This window comes from Oncorhynchus kisutch, linkage group LG12 (genome assembly GCF_002021735.2).
Source record: "Oncorhynchus kisutch isolate 150728-3 linkage group LG12, Okis_V2, whole genome shotgun sequence".
NCBI classification, from domain to species: Eukaryota; Metazoa; Chordata; class Actinopteri; order Salmoniformes; family Salmonidae; genus Oncorhynchus; species Oncorhynchus kisutch.
The window spans coordinates 43205635-43231167 of NC_034185.2; the positions used below are offsets into that span (position 1 = coordinate 43205635).

The 25533-nt window shown below is 40.2% G+C and overlaps 3 protein-coding genes across 14 annotated transcripts in view; 1 reads left to right on the forward strand and 2 right to left on the reverse strand.

Annotated features, from left to right (window-relative positions):
- Window positions 1-10648, reverse strand: part of LOC109901019 (TBC1 domain family member 2A) — a 75928-nt gene extending 65280 nt beyond the window's left edge. For 3 of the 10 annotated variants that reach the window (XR_004211958.1, XM_031837575.1, XM_031837572.1), the window contains exons 1-10: window positions 10233-10648; window positions 9078-9213; window positions 8047-8372; window positions 5780-5946; window positions 5173-5303; window positions 4687-4898; window positions 4066-4434; window positions 3572-3682; window positions 1512-1681; window positions 775-1296 (exon numbers count right to left, since the gene is read on the reverse strand). Coding sequence is in view for 9 of the 10 variants with exons in the window: in XM_031837575.1 (XP_031693435.1) it covers window positions 775-1296; window positions 1512-1681; window positions 3572-3682; window positions 4066-4434; window positions 4687-4898; window positions 5173-5303; window positions 5780-5946; window positions 8047-8372; window positions 9078-9213; window positions 10233-10313 (2225 nt within the window). In the remaining variant the exon portion in view is untranslated. The other 7 variants (XM_031837574.1, XM_031837573.1, XM_020496994.2 and 4 more) reach the window with 7 other exon arrangements.
- Window positions 10182-25533, forward strand: part of LOC109901021 (dnaJ homolog subfamily A member 1-like) — a 36942-nt gene continuing 21590 nt past the window's right edge. The window contains exon 1 of one of the 3 annotated variants that reach the window (XM_031837578.1): window positions 10182-10201. The gene's annotated coding sequence lies outside the window, so the exon portion shown is untranslated. Of the gene's footprint in view, window positions 10202-25316; window positions 25427-25533 lie in introns of those variants that run through there. The other 2 variants (XM_031837577.1, XM_031837580.1) reach the window with 2 other exon arrangements.
- Window positions 20341-22254, reverse strand: LOC109900326 (general transcription factor II-I repeat domain-containing protein 2-like). Its single transcript, XM_031837581.1, has one exon. The coding sequence runs from the start codon at window positions 21496-21498 to the stop codon at window positions 20428-20430; it is 1071 nt and encodes a 356-aa protein (XP_031693441.1). The 5' UTR covers window positions 21499-22254; the 3' UTR covers window positions 20341-20427.

Genomic DNA, 25533 nt, shown 5'->3' on the forward strand with positions numbered 1-25533 from the left:
TACTCATCTCACATGTATATACTGTACTCTATACCGTCTACTGCATCTTGCCTATGCCATTCGGCCATCGCTCATCCATATATTTATATGTACATATTCTTATTCATTACTTTACACTTGTGTGTAAAAGGTAGTTGTTGTGAAATTGTTAGATTACTTGTTAGATATTACTGCATGGTCAGAACTAGAAGCACAAGCATTTCGATACACTCGCATTAACATCTGCTAACCATGTGTATGTGACCAATAAAATCTAACCGGCCTCAACTGGAGACCATGTGTATGGAGCTGTGTGTGCAAGCAGTTTGCTGATGTCAACGTTGTGAACAGAGTGCCCTATGGTGGCGGTGGGATTATGGTATGGGCAGGCTTAAACTACAGACAACAAACACAGTTGCATTTTATCATTGACAATTTGAATGCACAAAAGTACCGTGACGAGATCCTGAGGCCCATTCTTAGGCAAATTTTTTTAAGGCATCTGTGACTAACAGATACATATCTGTCTTCCCAGTTATGTGAAATCCATAGATTAAGGCCTAATGAATTTATTTAAATTGACAGATTTCCTCATATGGAACTCAGTAAAATCTTTGAGATTGCTGCATGTTGCATTTATATTTTTGTTCAGTTCAGTTACTGACACAGTACTGAAGTGTACAATTGTTTTACTCCACGAAGTTAGTTAAACAATGGAAGTTTTTTATATATTTTCTATATTACAGAAGATATCAACAAAAAAAATAGGATTTTTTTTAAAGTCTTTGAATGTACCTGTTGAGGCCCTGGCAGTAGCCGACAGACCGGTTATGACAAGAAAAGGCTAGGAGGATACGATGTAGCTGCCGGACGGCACGCTTGGCGGGGAAGGAGAAGTGGCGGTTCCCTGTCAGAGTGGTCTCCAGGTCCAACCAGATCTGCTGCGAGACCCGGTGGGCCGAAGCAGCCTGGCTCCTAAAGCATATCTGTTGGTACCAGTGGGGCTGGCGCTCTCTCAGGGAGCGGGTGCGGCTCCACACTATCCAGCGCCACACACGACGCCTGTAGTGGTACGGCACGCCCTTTCTCAGAAGCCCCTTCAGCTTCGGAGAGGCCACCGCCTTGTCTGATCGTCTGCCATCAAAGTGCTGTGCCCAGCGGCCCCAAAGACGCTCGCTGTCCCTCTCCTCTTCCCCATCATTCTGTTGTTGTGGGGGATCGTGGGAATGAATCCCTAATGCTTGCAGTTTGGCCAGCAGCTTCATATCATCCATTTGGATGTCAGTGGAGATTCTAAACCCATACTCATCATATTCCCTACACAACACACAAATGACAACAGCTCATTAACTCTGCTAGGAAGTTCTTTGTATTTTCTCATGATTAGCATCACTTAACTTTACCAACAAGTACTCACAAGAAATGATAGGAATCATAAGTGTGATTACAATGAACACTCTTACTGAGGTTAACTTACCTGAACATTTTTCAATTAATGCTACACACACACACACACACACACACACACACACCTGGCAGGGTTCAGTTCCAGAATGTCCCTCCCGCCCTCCCGAAGAGTGTCGGTGATCAGGGTCTTTATGGCTTCCCTGTGTCTCTCCAAACCTCTGCTCTCCTGTAGCTTGAAGAGTACTGTCAGAGACCTGCTCTCCATCCGGAACACCTTGGCCTCCAGATGGGCACACTGACACATTCACATACACAAGAGGAAGAAGGAATGTAACAATTTACAAGGTACACTGCTACTCATCTGGATTTAAGCATACTACAAATACATACAGTACTTATTGTCTCAAAAAAAGAAATGCTTTTGGGGATTTTTTAGACACCATGCTTTTACCATTATTTCTAGCATGATCCACTAGGTTTGCTGCATGTAGAAAATCCTAGGATTCAATCAATCAATGTCTGGTTGTGCGTGTGTGTTTGGTGGGGGGGTGTAGAATCACTGATCTCCAAATAGTATTCAAATCAAGTCAAATCAAAATCAAATCAAAATCAAATCAAAATCAAATCAAATCAATGCCAAATACGCTTAGTGCGATTATGATTAGCAGACCAAAACCAAAGATGGTGGATAGATGATGTTCACTCAGGCTGTTTACCATTGGAAAAAAATGCCAGTTCCGCTTCAAATTATGTAGACAACGCCACACACATTTACATAGAAAAATCCTAAACGTTTCTTGTCTGTCACGAATGTTGAATAAAATAAAATGTCAACTTTGCCAATTGTCTGTGGTGTTGGTAGAAATTTGAGACAAAATATCCCAAGGAAATTATTATTAAACCAACTTCAATACGCAGGTCTATGTGTGTGGTAGTCAATATGTGCTTTACCAAAGGTACATGTTAGTATATAATGCGAACCATGCATACTAACTAAAGTCTTTCAGGTGTTTACATGGTTGTGCGCATGTGTCAGGTGAAATGTCAACTTCAGTACGGTGATCTAAAAAGTTGGGTAAACAATACTTTCCTGTGGATATTTTTTCTCAAATGATGAGCAGCTGAAGGACCAACACCATTGACAATCGACAGAGTAAGTTCAAATATAATTGTTTTCAAAATTCCGGCTTGTAGAAGACCATTTCTAGAATCATGTTCCAGACAGTGTATTTAGACATTCACTGTCTGGTCCCCAGGCAAAGTTCCGGTCTACTTAACTGGGTTTGTCTCCCATAGACACCAATGCAATAGGGTTTTCCACTAGTTACCACAGCCACAAAGTCAAAATGGCCAATATTGTATATATTCATGAAAACTAAAATATTTGGTCATAATTTAAGGTTAGGGTTAGGCATAAGGTTAGCAGTGTGGTTAGGTATAGATTTTAAGAAGATAAATTGTAGAAATAGGCAGGGTTTAGACTTTGTGGCTGTGGTAACTAGTGACGACAATGCAATAGCAGCTGGGTCTGGTCTAATCGCTTCCTCTTCCGTCTCTGCCTACATCTCCCCTGGCTTAAAGACGCTGCAGGGTCAAGCTGATGTCTGCATTGGCTGTGCAACATTTACTGTGATACAGTCTCTGCAGAAGTCAGGACAATCATACCTCCTGCTCTTCGCGCAGCAGCACAGAGCTTCTGAGCAGAGCTGTTGTGAAGGAAGAGTGTCTGTTTATGCTGGACCTACGGTCAATCAATCATGTCAATGCAGAACTATACAAAGCCCTCCGCATTGTTACAAAATTTGGGAGGCACACGACGATGTGGTACAGAGCTCAATTTAGCCTCTGCATGCCTCCAGAGGCTCCGCAAATGCATCACACCCTCAATATGGAGCCTCGGACCACAATTCCGGATCAAGCATAAATTGGCTTTTAGGTGATCCCCCCTACCAAAGACACACCCAACCAGACATTGATTGATTGATTGATTGATTGATTGATTGGAGATGGCTTGCATCAAATAAAGAACATTTCTTAGAATGTTCTACCTGCAGCAAACCTAGTGAATCATGCTGGAAATACCAATAAAAGAAAAATGCCTCAATAAAAGCCACAAAAGTATACTACACATTCTACAATGCAACATCAAAGTCAGGTCTTGTAAATGTCATGCAGCAGCAGGTACCTTTATCATCAAGCACTTCTCTTGTTCTGTACTCTTCCTCCATTCTTTGGTTAACTTGTAGATCTCTGCGTTCAAGTAAGTATTCTGAGTCTTGTAGGCCTCAATGTTGTCCTTGGGGAGGGAAGAGAGCATTTAAACTTAATGCCTTCAGTACATTTATAAAGTGTATTTCAAGTTTACAGAGGTTGCTCCTGAATTATTGTTTGATATACTGTTATTGTTGTAGGAACTATTTCACAACTGAAAAAACATCAGAGACTCCCCTCCATCTTCCAGAATGTGAGTTAGTGAGTGGGTGTGTGCTTGCAATAGTTCTTTGATGCTGCATAAATATTGCAACGGCAGGTTTGATTGAATACGGGCTTCACTCTACTAAGATATGTCCATCTTGATCCTCCCAATACTGGTAATTTAAGTGGAAGCCTTCAACTAAAGTGACTTACAGCCCCATGCTCTAGCTAGCTAGTCCACTAAGCCATTGAAACCTTCCCCACCTTAAGATTCCTAATCTCCTGTCTCAGCTGCTCCTGCGTTTCAAGGACAGTCCAACCGCGGACGAGGCTTCGCTGGGGGTCGGCCAAACTCTCAGCCACTTGTTGGGACAGACGGAGGACCAACTCTCTCTCAGCCTGGTTCCTCTCAGCCAGTAGCCGGAGGTGATCCTGAGATTCGGCCACACAGTCGTGCCTCAGCAGTGGCGCAACCTGCAGGCCATACGAATGATCTGTGTTGCACTCGCCTTGATTCCATGGTTGTGAGTTGGAACTCTTCCATTCACACTCCGACCTCGGGGACTCTACTGCAGGAGTCAATTTCTCCTGCTGGGCCAACTCCAGGGCCTTCTGCAACAGGGATACTAGATCCTAAAAAGGATGTGACATCAGAGATTACAGGGACAGTCTTTGATGTGACACCCAGCAGGTGGTCGCTATAGTACAATGTGTCAACAGTTGTCAACAGTTGTCTAATTAACATGATCTTGGGTAAAATGTTTGACATGTACCTCAGAGAAATATAGGGCTATATAGACACTTTCGATGTATAGCTGAGTTTAGCTTTTTTTACTGATACAGAAATATTCCAGGACTGAGTCGTTATGTTATTCCAGACCTCACCTTCTGGGCCTTGACCTGGCCTGCCAGACTGAGCACTTCCTGTTGAAGACTGGCGGTGTCTGGAGGCTCTTCCTGCTGTGGACTAGCAGTCTTGTCTGCGGGGTTAGAAGAGGAGCCCTCACTGCTTAGGGAGCTCTGGTGTCCCTTTGGTGCCTCTATCTCCTGGACCCACTGTGTTTTTGGCCCAGAGGGCTCAATATTTGTTTTTGGAGCTGTGCAAAGAGAAAAATGGTTTTCAATTACTTAAAAAAATCACTGTTAATTACAAAGGTGGCATTGGTGGTTAATATAATAGTGAAAATCTTTCCCACGGGCACCATCCACTCAGCATTCACAGGTCTAAACAGACTGGATTGATGGCAGCAAAACGGCCATTCCTCAGTCTTGCGCGCAATGAAGCTGCTGTCATATTGCTTTCTACTATCCAGCCCTTTCATATCCGCGAACATCCAAAAAGGGGGATCAGGTGGTCTAGGAGTGACCTACGTGATTTGTCCTGGTCAAAATATGGAGGGGCCTGGATGTCTTTGAGTGGCAGGAATGGATCCCAGAGTTCCTCCCAGCTGAGGCTGTGGCTGAGCTCCTGGGAGGAGCGGCTCCGGAGTAAGTATTCCTTACTACAACCACAGATGGACATAAACACAGTAAATAATCACACACTAACTATTTTTATGTAAAACATTTAAACTATACATTTGTTTACAAAGACTCAAATTACAGTTAAGCAAGCTTATATTTTGGGTTATGATAGGGTAAGACAGTTGTACTTTGCTCATGAGGTATTTCTAAGTTATATTCTTCAAGAATCAATGAGTAAATATAATTACTTTTATGTAGTTCTGTCCTTGAGCTGTTCTCTAGTCTTTTAAAACATGTATTATGCCATGTTTTATGTTGTGTGTGGATCCCAGGAAGAGTAGCTGCTGCATTAGCAACAGCCAATGGGGATCTTAATAAAATACAAAATTCTGATATTTCCTCCCAGTCTAAAAAGCTATGTCAAATTTCTAGAGTGAACCAAGACCATTTCTGTTTAATGTGTGAGTGTGTGTTTGCAGATGTATGAATAGGGTTCATATTTGTGTATACTGACTGAATTCCTGTCGGAGTGTGTCTGAGGAGGACGTCACTCAGCGTGGCGTATCGTCGTAGTGCATGGTGACTGGTGACCATTCCCAGCTTTCCAGAAATGTTCCCATGATGCCACCTCTTCAACTGGAGCTGCTTCAGCCAGTATATCATAGACTCGCAATTCACAGCCTGAAATTCAAGACAGGTTTTGAGAATGACCTGAAGTAGGACCTCAGGGGAACATTTTACTTCCAAATAAATAACTTTTCTAAGCACATTTGGAGTGAGGAAAAAAACAGAAATAGCCCCAAAACGGTATACCACGGGATGCCTACCTAATACAGCATTAAAGGTTTAATGGAGCTGAGGTCCTTTGATTCTCTTTACTGTTTCAGAGCATGCTTCTCTGCAGTGTTTGTATAGAATCTATTGAAAAATGTATACTTTAAAGAGGTTGGGGGAATGATGCCTATGTAAAGTCCAAATTTAACTCCTTTGTCCTGCTGTGGGTGATTTGCATTAAACTTGGTCAGTCCACTTTCTTCTTGTCATTGGTTGAACATATATAGACAGCTGTGACCTTAGACTTCCTCAATGCACTTCCCTCTTTCCCACAGATGAAACACCACTTGAAGCACCAACAGCTATAACCACAACCCTCTGTACACTGTACTCCACCAGACCTACTTCATGGGACTGCTGAGCTGCACTTTATCAGACTTTGCACACTCAATGGAAAGACTTCATATTCCTTATTTATTTATTTCTATGTATGTCACTATATTGAAATGTGCAAAGCCTGTTGTCATGCCCTGACCATAGAGAGCCCTTGGTTCAGGGCGTGACTAGGGGGTTTTCTAGTTAAATATTTCTATGTTAGTGTTTTGTATGGTTCCCAATTAGAAACAGCTGGTAACCGTTGCCTCTAATTGGGGATTATATTTAGGTGGCCACATTTCCCACCTGTGTTTGTGGGATATTGTTTTGAGCGAGTGCATTCAGCACCACGTAGTTCACGGTCGTTGTTTGTTTATTGTTTGAAAGCTATATAAAAGATGTGGAACTCAACACACTCTGCGCCTTGGTCCGTCCAGTTCAACAACTGTGACACCTGTTGTGTCGTTATTTCTTTGTAATCATCATTAAACCATTCACAAAAATGTCTCCTTTTAGTTTTAATGCACCGTATTGCTGGAAATGCACACAATGTGTCAAAGTGGAATTATGTTTTTAGAAATGTTTACAAATTTATTCAAAATGTTTAAAAAAATGTGCTTAACAAATGTGCTTTAACAAGTCACATAAAAAGATGCATGGATTCACTCTGTGTACAATAATAATGTTAAACTTTTTTTTTTTTATAACTACCTTTATAACTAGGTTCCTCAGTCAACCACAAAGACCAGGGAGGTTTTCTAATGCCTCGCAAAGGCCATGGGTAAAACAAAAAAAATACAGACATTCAATATCCCTTTGAGCATGATGAAGTTAAGCATTACACTATCCAATGTGTATCAACATACCCATTAGTGCATCAATACACACAAAGATACAGGCGCCCTTCCAAACTCAGTTGCCGTATGGTAACTTTAAAACAGTTACAGAGTTTAATGGCTGTGATAGTAGAAAACTGAGGATGGATCAACAACATTGTAGTTACTACACAATACTAACCTAAATGGCAAAGTGAAAAGAAGGAAGCCTATACAGAATACAAATATTCTAGAACATGCATCCTGTTTGCAATAAGGCACTAAAGTAAAACCGCAAAAACATGAATTTTTTATTTTTATAAGGGTACATGGTCATTATTAAGGCCAGATTGTTCTTCAAGATGTTCAAATGTTCATAAATGACCAGCAGGGTCAAATATAATCACAGTGGTTGTAGAGGGTGCAACAGGTCAGTACCTAAGGGAGTAAATGTCAGTTGGCTTTTCATAGCAGAGCATTCAGGTCGAGACAGCAGATGCCGTAGAGTGAGAGAGAGATGATAACAAAAACTTTGGCAGCCACGCCATTCTAAAGAGGTTAATTCTATCTGTACGATTTATTGGAAGATTATTCAATTTAATTAGATCTGCTTTCTTATTGTTGAGTAAATGGAATAAGTTATGAGTTATATTTATATATTTATATATTTGTTTGTTGTAACTTATCCTAAGTATTTAATATTTTTTTGTGGTCCACTTAAAGGATTGCTGTAGATTGTGAGTAATTTATTTTTATTTTTTCTATTGTCATATATGAATACTTTCTGAAGGCACATGTTGCGCTTGGACAAGTTTACCTTGAGGGTGAAGGTGCGCTCGGGTGTTTGAATGTAGAAGGTCCCCTGGTCTGCCTGTGGTATGTCTCCCAGTATGGCATTGGACAGGTCAATCCATCCCAGTGGATTCACATCCTGGGCACACTTGTAGTAGACCAGCTGACACTCCTTCTCTTCGTATATGAACCAGAGGGACCTCCAGACCTTCAGTGGCCCGCTCAGCTTGTCCAGATACCCGCATAACGTGGCGGCAGCAGATACCACTGGGCTCTGCTTTCTGGACTCAGTAGGAAAACTGTCCCCGTCTTTGTTTAGAAAGGCAATGTCATTCATTCCGTCTCTGCCTGCTTTCTCCACCACAAATCAAATCAAATATTATTTGTCACATGCGCTGAATACAACAGGTAGACCTTACCGTGATATAATGCTTACTTTACAAGCCCTTAAGAAAACTAAGAGTTAAGAAAATATTTACTAAATAAAGTAATATATTTAAATACATTTTTAAAAGTAACACAATAAAATAACGGCACAATGACACCAATGTCCAATCAATGTTCAAGTTTCATAGGTTTGTTCAAGTTTAAGCTACCCCTAGGCACAAAAAGTGCACAGAAGGAAAGTTTTCAAAAATAACTTCAATTAAACACAGAAAAATACATAAGAGAATGTACAAATTTGTTACAATTTATACATTACTACTCACTTGATCAAAGAAGACAAATTAACACTTCCACAGATAAACATACAGTATCATACTTGACAAAGGTCAGCAAAACCTTTTTTAAACTGCTAGTGGAGTCCAACTGAAGTCTTCGTGCATGGAAACTCTTCCTAGTCAAGTCTCTTGTAAGAAGCTACAGGGTGTGAGGTTATTTTTAAAAGGTTGCATCCAGAGTTTTAGGTTACAAAACTGTAGTGCACATGTACAAATCTAAACATTGCTACTATATATACACCATTCCACCACTGCCATATGCCTACTACCAATATGCTGTTACTGTGAAAAGTATATTTCTAGTAGGGTTAATTAAATAAGGTAAAATACTTACTCAATTCCTTTTGGCACGAGACATTGAAAAATCTTCTCATACTTCTGGGAGGAACCAAGTTGACCCCAAATGTGGACAAAGCCAGCATACTACTGCATCTGATGCACATACAGTGGGTTCCATAACTATTGGCACCCTTGATAAAGATGAGCAAAAAATACTTTATAAAATAAATAATACAAATAATCAGCTATATTGTATGCAAAAAAAGGGGACATTATATTATTTTATACTAATACAATAGCTCAGAGGAAGATATTTTGTTTAGCAAGTAAAAAAGAAAAAAAATATAGGAGTAAACATTATTATTATTATTCATTGTTTCTTTTATTTATTAAGACACTCACTCCCTGAACTTGCTTCCGGACTCTCAGCGCACTCGTTACAGAATAACACCTCACCTAACAGAAGCATCAGGGAGTGTTTTATTATTTTATTTTTTGTGTCTCTACTGCACCTGCTGTCTCTAACTCTGAATGATTGGCTATGAAAAGCCAACTGAAATTTACTCCTGAGGTGCTGACCTGTTGCTCCCTCTACAACCACTGTGACTCTTATTATTTGACCCTGCTGGTTATCTATGAATGTTTGAACACCTTGGCCATGTACTGTTATAATCTCCACCCGGCACAGCCAGAAGAGGACTGGACACCCCTCAGAGCCTGGTTCCTCTCTAGGTTTCTTCCGAGGTTCCTGCCTTTCTAGGGAGTTTTTCCTAGCCACCGTGCTTCTACATCTGCATTGCTTGCTGTTTGGGGTTTTAGGCTGGGTTTCTGTATAGCCCTTTGTGACATCGGCTGATGTAAAAACGGCTTTAAAAATAAATTTGATTTGGGTTTATACAGATTTTTTTCTTTAACCTAAAAATGAGCTTTTTCAAAATATAACTTCACAGACATATGAAGAACCATCAGGAAGCTAGGCACATTGGGAGCACCCTATCAACCAACAGAGGAGACAGCAGGGAGATTGCTACCACCTGGTTGCTGAACTTTGTCTAGATGGAGCACGCCATCACCAGTAATGAGCCAAGAGCAAATTAACAATATTCTGTCTACAATTGGGCCAGAGCTCAGAAGGCAGATTACAAGGTACAAGGAGCCACAGAAAAGTCATTTTTTTAGGTAAGTAAATCGTCCGTGTCTGTATATGAACCTGTTTTTCTTTTCTTGTTGGGTTAAAGTTATTTTGTGAGGTGTTCGGATCTTTCCATGAAGGAGTATGTTGTTCCTTCATAGCGTAAAGCTGTTGGTACTCGTCGATTTCCCTCAGGATCTCCTTAGTGTCCAGATTGGCTCTTTACTCCAGCCAGTTTTTTTTATGAAAAGATAACAATGAGTCTTTCCCACGACGACCAGGTGGCTGTAGTACAGCCAGTTAGCACTCGCGGAATACACGCAAAAAAAAGGAACGCAAACTTGCAATCCCAGCCGTAAAGGCTAACCGCGTCGTGGAATCCTTAGAAACAAAACTTTAGTTTGGATTAAAATCGATTTAATGAAAATGTTTTGATGTTAACAGCAACCCGACAGTACAGAGTCCTGTTGCGCACTCTGATGACGTGTCTCTGTGACGTATCTCTGTATTAAAACAATATTAACTTATTCAATATATCTATACTTGGTATAAATATCTATACTTGGTATAAATACTTAGTATCTATATGATGTTCAATCTCAAGTTTTTGCATCACTCTTTTACTTTACATTACAAATTGAAATAGAAAAACAACATTCATTGTCTGAAATTGGGGGTGCAAAAAACAATGAATGAATTAAACATTTAAAAATATTTGTTTGTTTTTAATAACTATTTCCTGCAATTCTACACTGTTTCTTCACAGGGGGAATCCATATTTTATGAACAGAACACAACAGTTTTTCTTAGCTACTGCCACAATAAATTATATTGAACTCAAGTACTTGAATGAAAAAAATGTGATATTTTTAGAACACAAGACCTTAAGAAAATATGTCCACATTTATCTAGGCCTATATGCCAACAGTTCGCAATAATGTCTAATTTATGATAACCATTACAGATAACAATTCTTAACTGCTAAATTGCCCCATATATATTCAGTCAGTATAAATGGCAGTAGCAGATCACAAAGTAGCCTGTGGAAAATGGAAAATAGACTGGACGCAATTATTCGAAAACTGCAGCTCGTTGGTGGAACAAGTATTTCCATACTTTAATTAACCAGTCCATTTAGAATGTTATAAAACTGTCTTAATTTGGCAAGGAATGTAGCTTGTGTATCCCACCAGTTAGATATGTTTTTATTTGTGACTCGTTTCAGGAAACTAGGCATATGTCACAGGAGAGGCATTTTAACATAACATTTTTTGGGGGGGCAGAAATGCCTTCTGGAATATGTGTTCTTTCATGTGCCTTAGTAACAAACTTGTATTGTATCCGTGAATACAATTCTTAAATTATGTGCCCATCTGGTTTAGTCACAGAAAAAGTCAGGAACCTTCCCGCTAGCCATGATCTACAAACAAAACTGAGTTAAATGGTTCCAGTCTGCAGTGGAGCATTCATCCATGTAAGAGTCTAGATACATTTTCAGATATTATGCGTTTCAAATTCATTTTTATTGCAAGTTAAAGCATACTGTTCAGTAGCTAGCGATGATTTGTGTAGTAATATTATTCGAATCCAAAATACATTTGCATTGATAGTTATAGCCTATTGTTAGCTAGCTAACATTGGACCTAGTTGTTAGCTTTAGCGACCTGCAGATTCATACTACAGCTATGACAATGTTTTATTGGTAGCTAATTTTCCCCCCAACATTGGACACCCCCTAACTTCGGACACTCTCTAGTGGTTAGAGGATAAAATCACCTCGAGCTCAACATTTAAATGGCCTGGAAAATAACGGTACGTTTGCGACTAAAGACACCCTTCTAGCTATCTGTTTTCAAAAAAGTAATATATATACACATTTTGTGGGACACACTGTATATTGTAAAATTCTAAAAGTTGACAGGCAAGTCATTTTTTTTTACTGGAAGGTTAGCCAACTAGTCAACTATCTAGTAAACACTTTGGATACGAGGTTGGTGTCTCTTTTTTTAACAGAATTAAACGGATATACCTTGTAATTTAAAAAATAGTAAGTTGGCCAATAACTGGGGACCGTATGCCGATAATACGGGACATATTTATTTTGCAAAACCGCTTATCAAAAAGCTGATAGTATTAGTATTTCCTATTAATTGCTAACCCATTAGCTAACATTTTTACGACACCAATAATCACAAAACATTGATGGCTTGATCACAAGATAACACTGTTGGAGGTAATATATTTTTTTAAACGCTGTTGAATATGCCAATAATACGGGGTGCTACACTAGTAGTATGACTTGGGATTATCCCGGTTCATTGTTTAGCTACTCAACTTTGCCAGATGATTACATGATCCATCAAGTTAGCCAGGTGTTTCTGGGGGTGATTACGGCCATCAATTGTATTTCATGAACATGAGTACACTACCGGTTAAAGGTTTTAGAACACCAACTCATTCAAGGGTTGTTGTTTTTTAAACTATTTTCTACATTGTAAAATAATATTGAAGACATCAAAACTATGGAATCATGTAGTAACCAAAAAAGTGTTAAATAAATAAAAATATATTTTATATTTGAGGTTCTTCAAATAGCCACCCTTTGCCTTGATGATAGCTTTGCACACTCTTGGTATTCTCTCAAATGGCTTCACCTGGAATGCTTTTCCAACAGTCTTGAAGAAGCTCCCACATATGCTGAGCACTTGTTGGCGGCTTTTCCTTCAATCTGCAGTCCGACTCATCCCAAACCATCTCAATTTGGTTGAGGTTGGAGGATTGTGGCGGCCAGGTCATCTGATGCAGCACTTCATCACTCTAATTATTGGTAAAATAGCCCTTACACAGCCTGGAGGTGTGTTGGGTTATTGTTATTGTCCTGTTGAAAAACAGGTAGTCCCACCAAGCCCAAACCAGATGGAATGACATATTGCTGCAGAATGCTATGGTAGCCATGCTGGTTAAGTGTGCCTTGAATTTTAAAAAAATACACAGACAGTGTCACCAGAAAAGCACACCGACACTATAACACCTCCTCCGCCATGCTTTACAGTGGGAAATACACATGTGGAGATCATCCGTTCACCTACACCGCATCTCACAAATGCGGTGTAGTGGTTGGAACCAAAAATCTCCAATTTGGATTCCAGACCAAAGGACAAATTTCCACCGGTCTAATGTCCATTACTCGTGTTTCTTGTCCTTTATAAGTGGTTTCTTTTCAGTAATTTGACCATGAAGACCTGACTCACACAGTCTCCTCTGAACAGTTGATGCTGAGATGTGTCTGTTACTTGAACTCTGTGAAGCATTTATTCAGCCTGCAATTTCTGAGGCTGGTAACTCTAATGAACTCTTAGACATCGTACACACTCTCACTATATCACATCCAATATCATACACATCAACCTACTCAGATTTGCTACACACATAATATCTTGTCTCAATGTTCTAACATCTGTGGCATTGGCTCACAGGCAAACAGGCAAGGGGAAAAAAACGAATATTGCGGGAACCTATTTCTTCAATTCTAAATATCAGACATTTGAAAGCTCTAGTTTTGACCTTCATAATACCTCTGATGGCAGTAACTTTACAAGCACTAATTATGGTCAATTTAGACTGAGAATAGTATCTAGTTATGGTAAGGGGTGAAATAAATATAGCCAGTTATAATTGTAACGGTTTAGCAGATTATAAAAAAAAATCAGTCTTTACATGGCTAAAGGAAAAGGAATATAACATATACTGTTTACAGGAAACTCACTCTAATTGTGTGGAAAAGGAATGGGGTGGATAAATAAGTTTCTGTCATGGACAAAGGAACTCAAAGGGTGTGATGATATTAATTAACAAAAATGTTGATCTGACTGTGAAAATAGTCAGGAGTGATTCGCAAGGAAGGTGGATCCTTTTGAATATGAAAGTGGACGAAAAATACATTTGGCTCATCAATCTACATGATCCAAATCAGGAATATCCAGACTTCTTTCAAAACATTTATACCAATTTATTGAACTTACAGACAACAAATGATCTAATTGTTATGGTAGGAGACTATAACAGTGTTGAGTACCTCAATGGACCGTAAAGGTAATCACTCTACAAACTATCATCACCATAAGGAAATCACAAATATTATGGACACATTAGAAATGGTGGATATTTGGAGACTAAAAATCCTAGTGAGTGAGATATACATAGTATATCTGATATACATAGCCTAGTGAGATATACATGGAGAATTAATCAAGCTAGTCGTCTTGACTACTTTCTTGTCTCTTTCTCTCTTGCATCAAAGGTTAAAAATGTTTTAATAGGAGACAGAATGCGGTCGGATCATCATCTAATTGGCATTCACATAACACTTATAGATTTTCCACATGGACGGGGATATTGGAAATTTAATCAAAGTTTACTAGAGGACTTAGGGGTGTACTCACTTTTGTTGCCAGCGGTTTAGACATGAATGGCTGTGTGTTGAGTTATTTTGAGGGGACAGCAAATTTACACTGTTATACAAGCTGTACACTCACTACTTTACATTGTAGCAAAGTGTCATTTCTTCAGTGTTGTCACATGAAAAGATTTACTCAAAAATTTACAAAAATGTGAGGGTGTACTCACTTTTGTGATATACTGAACATGTAATAGTGCCAGACATGCACACAAACATATACAGTTGGCATTGCTGTTATGATTTTAGTTGTCCTTGATGTCCTTTGTTTTAAATGTATTGTTTAGTTTTATTTTTTATTTTTTGCATTGTTGTTTGCTGTTTTCTTCTGTCTTTTCCTTTTTTTCTTTAGTTCATTCTCTTGGTTGTTGGTACATGGAATTAATTGTATTTTTTATTTATATTTTTTCTTCCTGGTGGGACTGTGGCAGGGGTCTCGATTGGTTGAGAAAGAAAGAGAGAATTAGAGAGAGAGTACTTAAATTCACACAGGACACCGGATAAGACAGGAGAAGTACTCCAGATATAACAAACTGACCCTAGCCCCCCGACACATAAACTACTGCAGCATAAATACTGGAGGCTGAGACAGGAGGGGTCAGGAGACACTGTGGCCCCATCCGATGATACCCCCGGACAGGGCCAAACAGGAAGGATATAACCCGACCCACTTTGCCAAAGCACAGCCCCCACACCACTAGAGGGATATCTTCAACCACCAACTTACCATCCTGAGACAAGGCCGAGTATAGCCCACAAGATCTCCGCCACGGCATAACCGAAGAGGGGGCGCCAACCCAGACTGGAAGATCACATCAGTGACTCAACCCACTCAAGTGAAGCACCCCTCCTAGGGACGGCATGAAAAAGCACCAGTAAGCCAGTGACTCAGCCCCTGTAATAGGGTTAGAGGCAGAGAATCCCAGTGGAAAGAGGGGAACCGGCCATCATATGAGTCAATTGGAGGTGTACCTGTGGATGTATTTCAAGGCCTACCTTTCATCTCAGTGCCTCTTTGCTTAACATCATGGGAAAATCAAAAGAAATCAGCCAAGACCTCCGAAAAAAATGTGGACCTCCACAAGGTCTGGTTCATCCTTGGGAGCAATTTCCAAACGCCTCAAGGTACCACGTTCATCTGTACAAACAATAGTACCCAAGTATAAACACCATGGGACCACGCAGCCGCCATACCGCTCTGGAAGGAGACACGTTCTATCTCCTAGAGATGAACGTACTTTGGTGTGAAAAGTGCAAATCAATCCCAGAACAACAGCAAAGGACCTTGTGAAGATGCTGGAGGTACAAAAGTACAGGTACAAAAGTATCTATATCCACAGTAAAACGAGTCCAATATCAACATAACCTGAAAGGTCGCTCAGCAAGGAAGAAGCCGCTGCTCCAAACCCACCATAAAAAAGCCAGACTATGGTTTGCAACTGCACATGGTGACAAAGATCATACTTTTTGGAGAAATGTCCTCTGCTCTGATGAAACAAAAATAGAACTGTTTGGCCATAATGACCATCGTTATGTTTGGAGGGAAAAGGGGGAGGCTTGCAAGCCGAAGAACACCATCCCAACCGTGAGCACGTGGATGGCAGCATCATGTTGTGGGGGTGCTTTGCTGCAGGAGGGACTGGTGCACTTCACAAAATAGATGGCATCATGAGGGAGGAACATTATGTGGATATATTCAAGACATCAGTCAGGAAGTTAAAGCTTGGGTCTTCCAAATGGACAATGACCCCAAGCATACTTCCAAAGTTGTGGCAAAATGGCTTAAGGATAGCAAAGTCAAGGTACTGGAGTGTCCATCACAAAACCCTGACCTCAATCCTATAGAACATTTGTGAGCAGAACTGAAAAAAGTGTGTGCGAGCAAGGAAGCCTTCAAACCTGCCTGAGTTACACCAGCTCTGTCAGAAGTAATGGGCCAAAATTCACCCAATTTATTGTGGGAAGCTTATGGAAGGCTCCCTGTAACTTTGACCCAAGTTAAACAATTTAAAGGCAATGCTACCAAATACTAATTGAGTGTATGTAAACATCTGACCCACTGGGAATGTGATGAAATAAATTAAAGCTGAAATAAATAATTCTCTCTACTATTATTCTGACATTCCACATTCTTAAATAAAGTGGTGATCCTAACTGACCTAAGACAGGAATTTTTACAAGTATTAAATGTCAGGAATTGTGAAAAACTGTGTTTAAATGTATTTGGCTAAGGTGTATGTAAATTTCCGACTTCAACGGTTCATACTTGAAATCATCGGCCACTTTATTAAATGGATCACTAATCACTTTAATAATGTCACTTTAATAATGTTTACATATCTTGCATTACTCGTCTCAAATGTATATACTGTATTTCATACTTGCCTATGCCGCTCTGTCATTGCTCAACCATACATTCATATACTCAAATTCCATTCCTTACTTAGATTTGTGTGTATTAGGTAGTTATTGTGGAATTGTTAGACTACATGATAGATGTTGCTGCACTGTCAGAACTAGAAGCACAAGCATTTCGCTGCACTCACATTAACATCTGCTAACCATGTGTATGTAACCAATAAAAATAAATTGATTTGGTTTTGATTTAATATGGGACAATACATTCAAATTCCAATGGCTCCAAATTGAAATGACTTAAAAACCTCAAACCAACTGTAAATTGTATAAATGTATAAACAAATATTGAAAGTATTTAATGAGACCTAAAATGTGTGCAACATGAAAATATTGTTTTATTTACAGTGTGTAATTTATTGACGGTCCCTAACTTGCCCCGGAAATAGGCTTTCCTAACTCAAACTAATTTTTCCATGGTCGCACCCCAGCTGGCTGAAGCTTATTGGCTAAATCATTTTGCTAACTCTTCCCGCCTGAGAACACATACACGAGGCAAGGTCATGGCTAGAATAGATCTAGCTTTTGTCAAATTAATGTCAGAATTTAATTTTCTTAGCAGGCTAGGAGAATTTACACAGGTTAAGATTATTAAGTTATGGTTAGGAAAAAGGGTTAGGGTTAGCTAAAATGCAATACATGTCAACTTTTGAGGTAAATTTGACAAAAGCTGGATCCTTTCTAGCCATGACCATGAGACCCCCACATCAAACCACACCCAGAAAACAAATTGACGGTTGAATTCAGTATGCCGCTGGAATTTCTCAATGAAACAAATCTAAACCGAGGCATAATCAGTAAGTACAGTTGCCCTTTAAGATTAAATCATCAACCCTGTTACAATCAATCCTGTCACTTTTATAGGTGGGTGGGTTGAAACATCACAACAAAAATGTGCACACAACTCCAAGGTGAAAGGCTATAAATATCTTTGGGCAATCTTGCCTAGGCAGGACATTGATTTTAAGTCAATCAAATCAGTCCAACTCACCTTCACCACATTTTCATTAGTAGCAATCTACAGGCATGTTGAGTTATATAACCATTGCCACTAATAAACCTAAGGGCACAACAGCATCTAGTGGTTTAAGTGTAGATACTGCTACATGCATATACAGTCAAAAAATTAGGGGTTCAACAAGGGTTCTTCTAAGATCCTAAAAGTTATTCAAAGGGTTCTTGGCACTGAAAATGGTCCCCAAAAGGTTATTCCAAGAACCCCATAGGAAGTGGGGTTCATTTAGGAACCGACTTGCCTAGTTAAATAAAGTTTTTTTTTTAAAGTTTTTAAAAGGAACCTCCTTAGTTCTTCTTCCTTAGTTATGCCCAACTGAAACATTTGGACTTGAATTTGAAAGGACAGCAGGTGCAGGCACATAACTGAAAAATGTAAAGATATCCTCAATTTAAGGTAAGGTTTGTCCCTTGTAGTATCTAAATTGGTATTGTTTTATGATGATACCATCTATCTTTTCATATTTGGCTCAGAACAGGGCAGCACGGCTGGCCCTTGGATGTACACAGAGAGCTAATATTAATACTATGCATGTCAATCTCTCATGGCTCAATGTGGAGATTGACTTCATCACGACTTGTTTTTGTAAGAAGTGTTGACAAGCTGAATGTACCAAGCTTTTTGTTTAAACTACTGGCACACAGCTCGGACACCCATGCATACCCCACAAGACATGCCACTTCACAGTCCCCAAGTCCAGAACAGACTATGGGAGATGCACAGTACTACATAGAGCCATGACTACATGGAACTCTATTCCACATCAAGTAAGCAGTAAAAATATATTTAAAGAACACCTTGTGGAACAGCGGGGACTGTGAAGCCACACAAACATTGGCACAGACACATGCATACACACACACACACACACACACACACACACACATGATAACATACACACTATACATACACATGATAACATAACGCACTATACATACACATGGATTTAATACTGTAGATATGTGGTAGTGGTGTAGTAGGTGCCTGAGGGCAGTCTGTGAATGTCTGTGACGTCTGTGAATGTATTGTAATGTTTTAAAATTGTATAAACTGCTTTAATGTTTCTGGACCCCAGGAAGAGTAATGGGGATCCATAATAAATACAAATACAAAACACGCCAGAGGATATATCCATTGGAGTTTACCTCATATTTGGATTTGTTTAATTATGCTTTGATAATAAACACTGAGAACAAAAATATTGTGTTATTGTTATGTGTATTATCACTATTAATAATAATAGGGGAGGGGGGTGTAGTTAAATAAATCAACCCAAAAGGTTCTTCAAAGGGTTCTTCGAGGAGCCATTAAAAGGGATTATTGACATAACCCCCAAAGGGTTCTTCAAAGAACTTACAGGGCCCACAGGTTCAATTTGAAGAACCCGTATAGGATACTCCAGGTACTTTTTCTTTTTAGAGTGTAGATAATATCCTCATAGTCTGACTTGCTTTGTTTCTGTAAAATAACTTCAACTTCTTTACCAGCTCAGTGACATGTTTTTTGAATGACAGTTTGTCATCAAGCCAGATACCAAGATATTTGTAGGAAGGAACTCAATTTGTGTACCGTTCAAACTAGTCATTACAAATTAATTTAAATTTGGGTTGTGGGCCTTTGCATTTAGCACTAACTTTAGATACAATAATAGTGCTTGACAATAATAGGCTTGAAAATTAGACTTCAAATGTGAAAAGGCTTGGCCAACCAATGGAGCAATGGAATACAACACTATTGTCTGCATACAAATAAATATATTTTTTACACCATTACCAATGTTATTTATATAGATTGTAAACAGTAGTGTGCCTCGTATCGAACCTTGGGGCACCACTTTATGTAACTCAAGGAACTCAGATTTGACCCCATCGACCTTGATGGCCTGAGTTCTGTCATTGAGATAATTATGAAAACATCGGCAAGCATCACTACCCAACCCTATCGAGGGCCGCTTATTCAACAGAATAACACTGTCTACAGCAGGGGTGTCAAACTCAAATACCCAGTGGGCCAAAATGTAAAACCTGAACAAAGTCACGGGCCAACATTGAACAAATTAACCTTTTAATATGGACCCAAACAAGTTTTGCTTTAACATTGAATATGGAACAAGCATCGCTTATTACCATACAATATATAATTTAATAGTGGAGACATGCAAAATCGAATTTCAAATGAAAAAACACATCAATGGCATTCATTTATTAAATAAATCAAATTTAAATAAAAATTGTATGCCTCTTTTCTATTTGCAGCCTTCTGATTTAAATACCAAAATAAACTTTTCCACTTACAAATAAAATGATAATAAATCAATCAACCATTCAAGCCCATGCCTTGTAGCAAGATAAAGTGCATAAAGAAAACATTAATTATTGCACACTGGTCTAATCTGATGTGCCCAAGCCAGATACCTGGCATCTCTTCTTGGATGCTAGTTCATCAATGTCTGGGCTCAAGCTCTGAGCTGAAGAAATCCTCAGTATCGAGCGAAGATGTTCATCAGTCAGACGTCTCCTGTGAGTTGTTTTGGTCATCTTCATCGAGGAGAAAAGTTGCTCACATAGATAAGTGCTGCCGAACATGGAGAGCATCTGAGCAGCTTGGGTGCGGAGCTGAGCCATTGTGTCAGGGATGAACCGTGGAAACTGTGCGGTGCCCACAGCATCATACTTTGACTTCAGCGTGTCGTTGCACTGGAGTTCAATCAGCTCCATTTGGATGTTGGTTGGTGCATTTTCCACATCAACTGCGAAGGGATTACTAAGCAGTTCAAACTTGCATTTCTGGGCATCGAAGTCGGCAAATCGCCGGCTAAACTCAGCGGCGAGAACACTGAGTTTTTCAGCAAACTGTGCGCATGGGAACACGGCGGTAGAGATCTGCGCTTTTATGGATTGGCAGCAGGGAAAATGGCAAGGGTTTCCTTGCAGCATCTGATTCTCCCACAGGCACAGTTTAGTTTTGAAGGCCCTCACTGCAGCGTACATGTCTGTGATGATGCGCCCCCGCCCCTGAAGCTGCAGGTTCAGCGCATCGAGATGGCTCAAGATGTCACAGAGAAAGGCCAGCTCACACAGGAACTTTTGCTCCCGGAGCTCTGCTGTATCCTTCCCTTTGGTTTCCAGGAATTGACATATTTCCTCACGCAGCTCGAAACATCTGTTCAGTACTTTTCCTCTGCTTAGCCATCTCACCTCTGTGTGATATGGCACGTCTGCGTATTCCGAACCACACTCCTCCAGAAAAGATTTAAACTGGCGGTGATTTAGACCTTTGGCTCTTATAAAGTTAACTACCTGTGTTACTGTGGTCATAACATGTTCCATCTTTAGGGCTTTGGCACACAGTGCTTCCTGATGTATGATGCAGTGGTAAACAGTTAGCTCACCTGCACAGTTCTCTTCCCGCATCTTCTCCCGAACCATGCCCACCAGTCCACTCTTTTTACCGCACATCGCTGGCGCACCATCTGTTGTTAATCCAACGAGTTTATCCCACGGCAGCTTTATTTCAGTTACACATTTGGAAACCTCCTCAAAGATTTAATTTCCTGTGGTTGTGCCATGCATTGATTTGAATCCTAATAGCTCCTCCGTAACACACAGATTTGAGTCCACTCCACGGATGAAGACTGACAGCTGAGCAGTATCAGATGCGTCGCAGCTCTCATCCACAGCGAGGGAGAACGCAACAAAATCTTTTCCCTTTTCCATCAGCTGGTCATACAGATTGGTGGCAAGATCACATGTGCGATCAGCTACTGTGTTCCTGCTCAGGCTCACGTTTGAAAATGCTTGTTTTTTCTCTGGGCATACGAGGTCACAAACCTTCATCATGCACTTTTTCATGAACTCTCCCTCATTAAAGGGCCGGGCTGATTTTGCGATCTCTGCTGCCACTATATAACTAGCCTTTACAGCAGCCTCGCTTTGTGATGTGGCTTTTTTAAACATATTCTGTTGTGAAACCAAACTTCTTTTCATCTCCTCTACTTTCTGGCTCCTTTGAGTCATGTCCAGGTCCTTGTATTTGTCATGGTGTTTCGTTTCATAGTGTCGTCTAATGTTGTACTCCTTACTTACAGCCACGTTGACTCCACAAACAAGACAAACAGGTTTGTCTTTTACATATGTAAACAGATATTCTGCCTCCCACTTGTCCAGAAAGCTCCTGTTTTCTGCCTTTCTTTTCGCCATTTTTGGGAATGGTTAGCTCGCTGACAGTTGTAGCGTCTATGTTGCTATGACTACTGTCACAGAGGAGAGAGCGTTTCTGGGTCCTGTCCTGATTGGCGCGCGAAAACAGCAGAGCATTATGGGATTCGTAGTATTAGTGGTGAATGCGCTATATAATACCGGCGGGCCCAGCTCTAGTAGTAATTTGGTATTGTCTCGCGGGCCAAATATAATTACCCCGTGGGCCAAATTTGGCCCACGGGCCAGAGTTTGACACCCATGATCTAAGGCATTTGTAATATATGTTTGCTAAGGACTGTGGCTGTTTTTCTTGATTGTGCTGTATTTTTGATTTGTCTATGAATTGTATGTGCAGGGGTCCCTTGCGAAAGAGACCCTGGTCTAAATGGTGACTTCCTGTTTAAATAAAGGTAAAACAAATACAATTTTAATACATTCAGACCATTTTAAATTGCCCAAGTTGCATCAGAGCGTCCAATTGCAGTGTATTTTGCAGTTGGTTCCGGCAATGAGGTGCATTAAAACTAAAAGCGGAGTTACCTAATTCGGTAGAGATCCAAGGAGACATTAAGAATACCATTTACAGATGTGTTACTGGTCCTTGACCCTCATCCCGTGCTGCTCCATACCCATCAAACCTGACACCACAGGTCCTGGGTTTCATCATTACGCATGCCTGGCACTCATCATTACGCGCACCTCACAACTCCTCACAACTATAGACGTTGTGTGGTTGAGAGGTTTTCTGTTGTCAACCTTGTGAACAGAGTGCCCCATGGTGGCGGTGAGGTTATGGTATGGGCAGGCATAAGCTCCAGACAATGAACAGAATTGCATTTTATCGATGGCAATTTGAATGCACAGAGATACCGTGACAAGATCCTGAGGCCCATTGTCGTGCCATTCATCCGCCGCCATCACCTGATGTGTCAGCATGATAATGCATGTTTCATTGCCCCACGTTGCAAGGATCTGTACACAATTCCTGCAAGCTGAAAATGTCCCAGTTCTAGCATGGCCTTCATACTCACCAGACATGTCAGTCATTGAGCATGTTAGAATGCTCTGGATCAACATGTACGACAGCGTGTTCCAGTTTCCGCCAACATCCAGCAGCTTCACACAGCCATTGAAGAGTAGTGGGACAACATTCCACAGGCCCCAATCAACAGTCTGATCAACTCTATGCGAAGGAGATGTGTCGTGCTGCATGAGGCATATATATGGTGGTCACACCAGATACTGACTGGTTTTCTGATCCACACCCCTACTTTTTTTTAAAGATACAATATCTGTGACCAACAGATTTGTATCTGTATTGCCAGTCATGTGAACTCCATAGATTAGGGCCTAATGAATGTATTTTAATTAACTGATTTGCTTATATGAACTGTAACTCAGTCAAATATTTGAAATTGTTGCATATTTTTGTTCGGTATAAATGACTATCGCCCCATAGCACTCACTTCTGTCATCATGAAGTGCTTTAAGAGGTTAGTTAAGGATCATATTACCTCCACCTTACCTGACACCCTAGACCTATTACAATTTGTATATCGCCCCAACAGATCCACGGATGACATAATCCACAGCATTGCACTGCACACTGCCCTATCCCACCTAAACAAGATAAATACCTATGGTGAAGGTAGGCAACAACACCTCCGTCACGCTGATCTTCAACACGGGGGCCCCACAGGGGTGCGTGCTCAGCCCCCTCCTGTACTCTGTGTTCAGCCATGACTGCGTGGCCATGCAAGGAGTTGCAGAGAATTTTGGAATGGGTGGCCAGTAATAAACTGGCCCTGAACATGTCTAAAACTAAGAGCATTGTATTTGGTACAAATCATTCCCTAAGTTCTAGACCTCACCTGGATCTGGTAATGCATGGTGTGGCTGTTGAACAAGTTGAGGAGACTAAATTACTTGATTCTAAACTGTTATGGTAAAAACATATAGATTCAATGGTTATACAGATGGGGAGAGGTCTGTCCATAATAAAGAGATGCTCTGCTTTTTTTTGACACCACACTCCAAAAAGCAAGTCATGTGTCATGTATCAAGTCATGTGTGGTCAAGTGCTGCAAAGAAAAACCTAGTTAGCTGCAGCTGGCCCAGAACAGAGAAGCACATCTTGCTCTTCATTGTAATCAGAGAGCTATTTTAAATACTATGAATGCTAGTCTCTCTTGGCCAAGAGTTGAGGAGAGACTGACTGCATCAGGTATTTTTCTAAGAAACATTAATGTGTTGAAAATTCCAAATGGTTTGCATAGTCAACTTACACACAGCTTTGACACGACACTTACCCCACCAGACATTCCACCAGGGTTTTTTTCACAGTCCCCAAATTCAAGAAAGCGTACAGTAATATAGAGCCATTATTGCATGGAACTGCCTTCTATCTCATATTCCTCAAATGAACACCAAACCTGGTTTAAAAAAATAGATGACGTAACATCTCAAGGCACAACGCCTCTCCCCTATTTGGCCTAGATATTTTGTGTGTATGTATTGATTTGTAGGCTTCAGTATGTGTGCCATTTTAAAAAATGATGTAGTTCTGTCCTCAAGCTGTTCTTGTTTATAAATGTTCTGTATTATGTCATGTTTCATGTTTTGTGTGGACCTTAGCAAGAGTAGCTGCTGCTTTCGCAACAGCTAATGGGGGTCCTAATAAAATAGAGATTGACTTCATCACTACTTGTTTTTGTAAGAAGTGTTGACATGCCAAATGCACCAAATGCACATGCCAAGATGCCTGTTTGAGCTACTAAAACATGATGTATTGTTTTTCCATATCTCCATCCATGGCTAATTTAGGAAAGGGCCAACTTTAGCTAGCCAGCCACCTGAGGACAACAACACAAAATGCAACAAGTCAAGTTGTTTCTGTCAATGAAGTATGCTCTCAATACGATTTGATAGGAGTGAGGACAAATCCAAACTGGCTTCCCCCTTGACACTTTTTTTTGGTGTGTCAGGACCATTCACATTTGAGCTCATTCAGTTCAGCTCAGCTCAAGACTGATTGGCTATTATTTTACACCTGTTTCTTTTTAAAGAAAGGCCAAATGTTTGCTGGCTTCTGTTACATTCAATGCTAGGGGTGGCAACAATGTCATAGTCTTTTGGACCAGACAGCATCAGATAGATGGCCTACACATACAGAGGGGCTCTTGTGAATGTAAGGAAAATTATGAAACCCAGAGAGACAAAAGATAAATAATTGTATATTTTTTTCTTGGTCATTTTTGGGGGAGGCCAGCTTCCCTTGGCAACCATGAATACATG

Excerpts from the sequence above, each read along its gene's own strand:
- LOC109900326 (XM_031837581.1), bottom strand. The coding sequence starts at position 21,498 with ATGTGCGGTAAAAAGAGTGGACTGGTGGGCATGGTTCGGGAGAAGATG.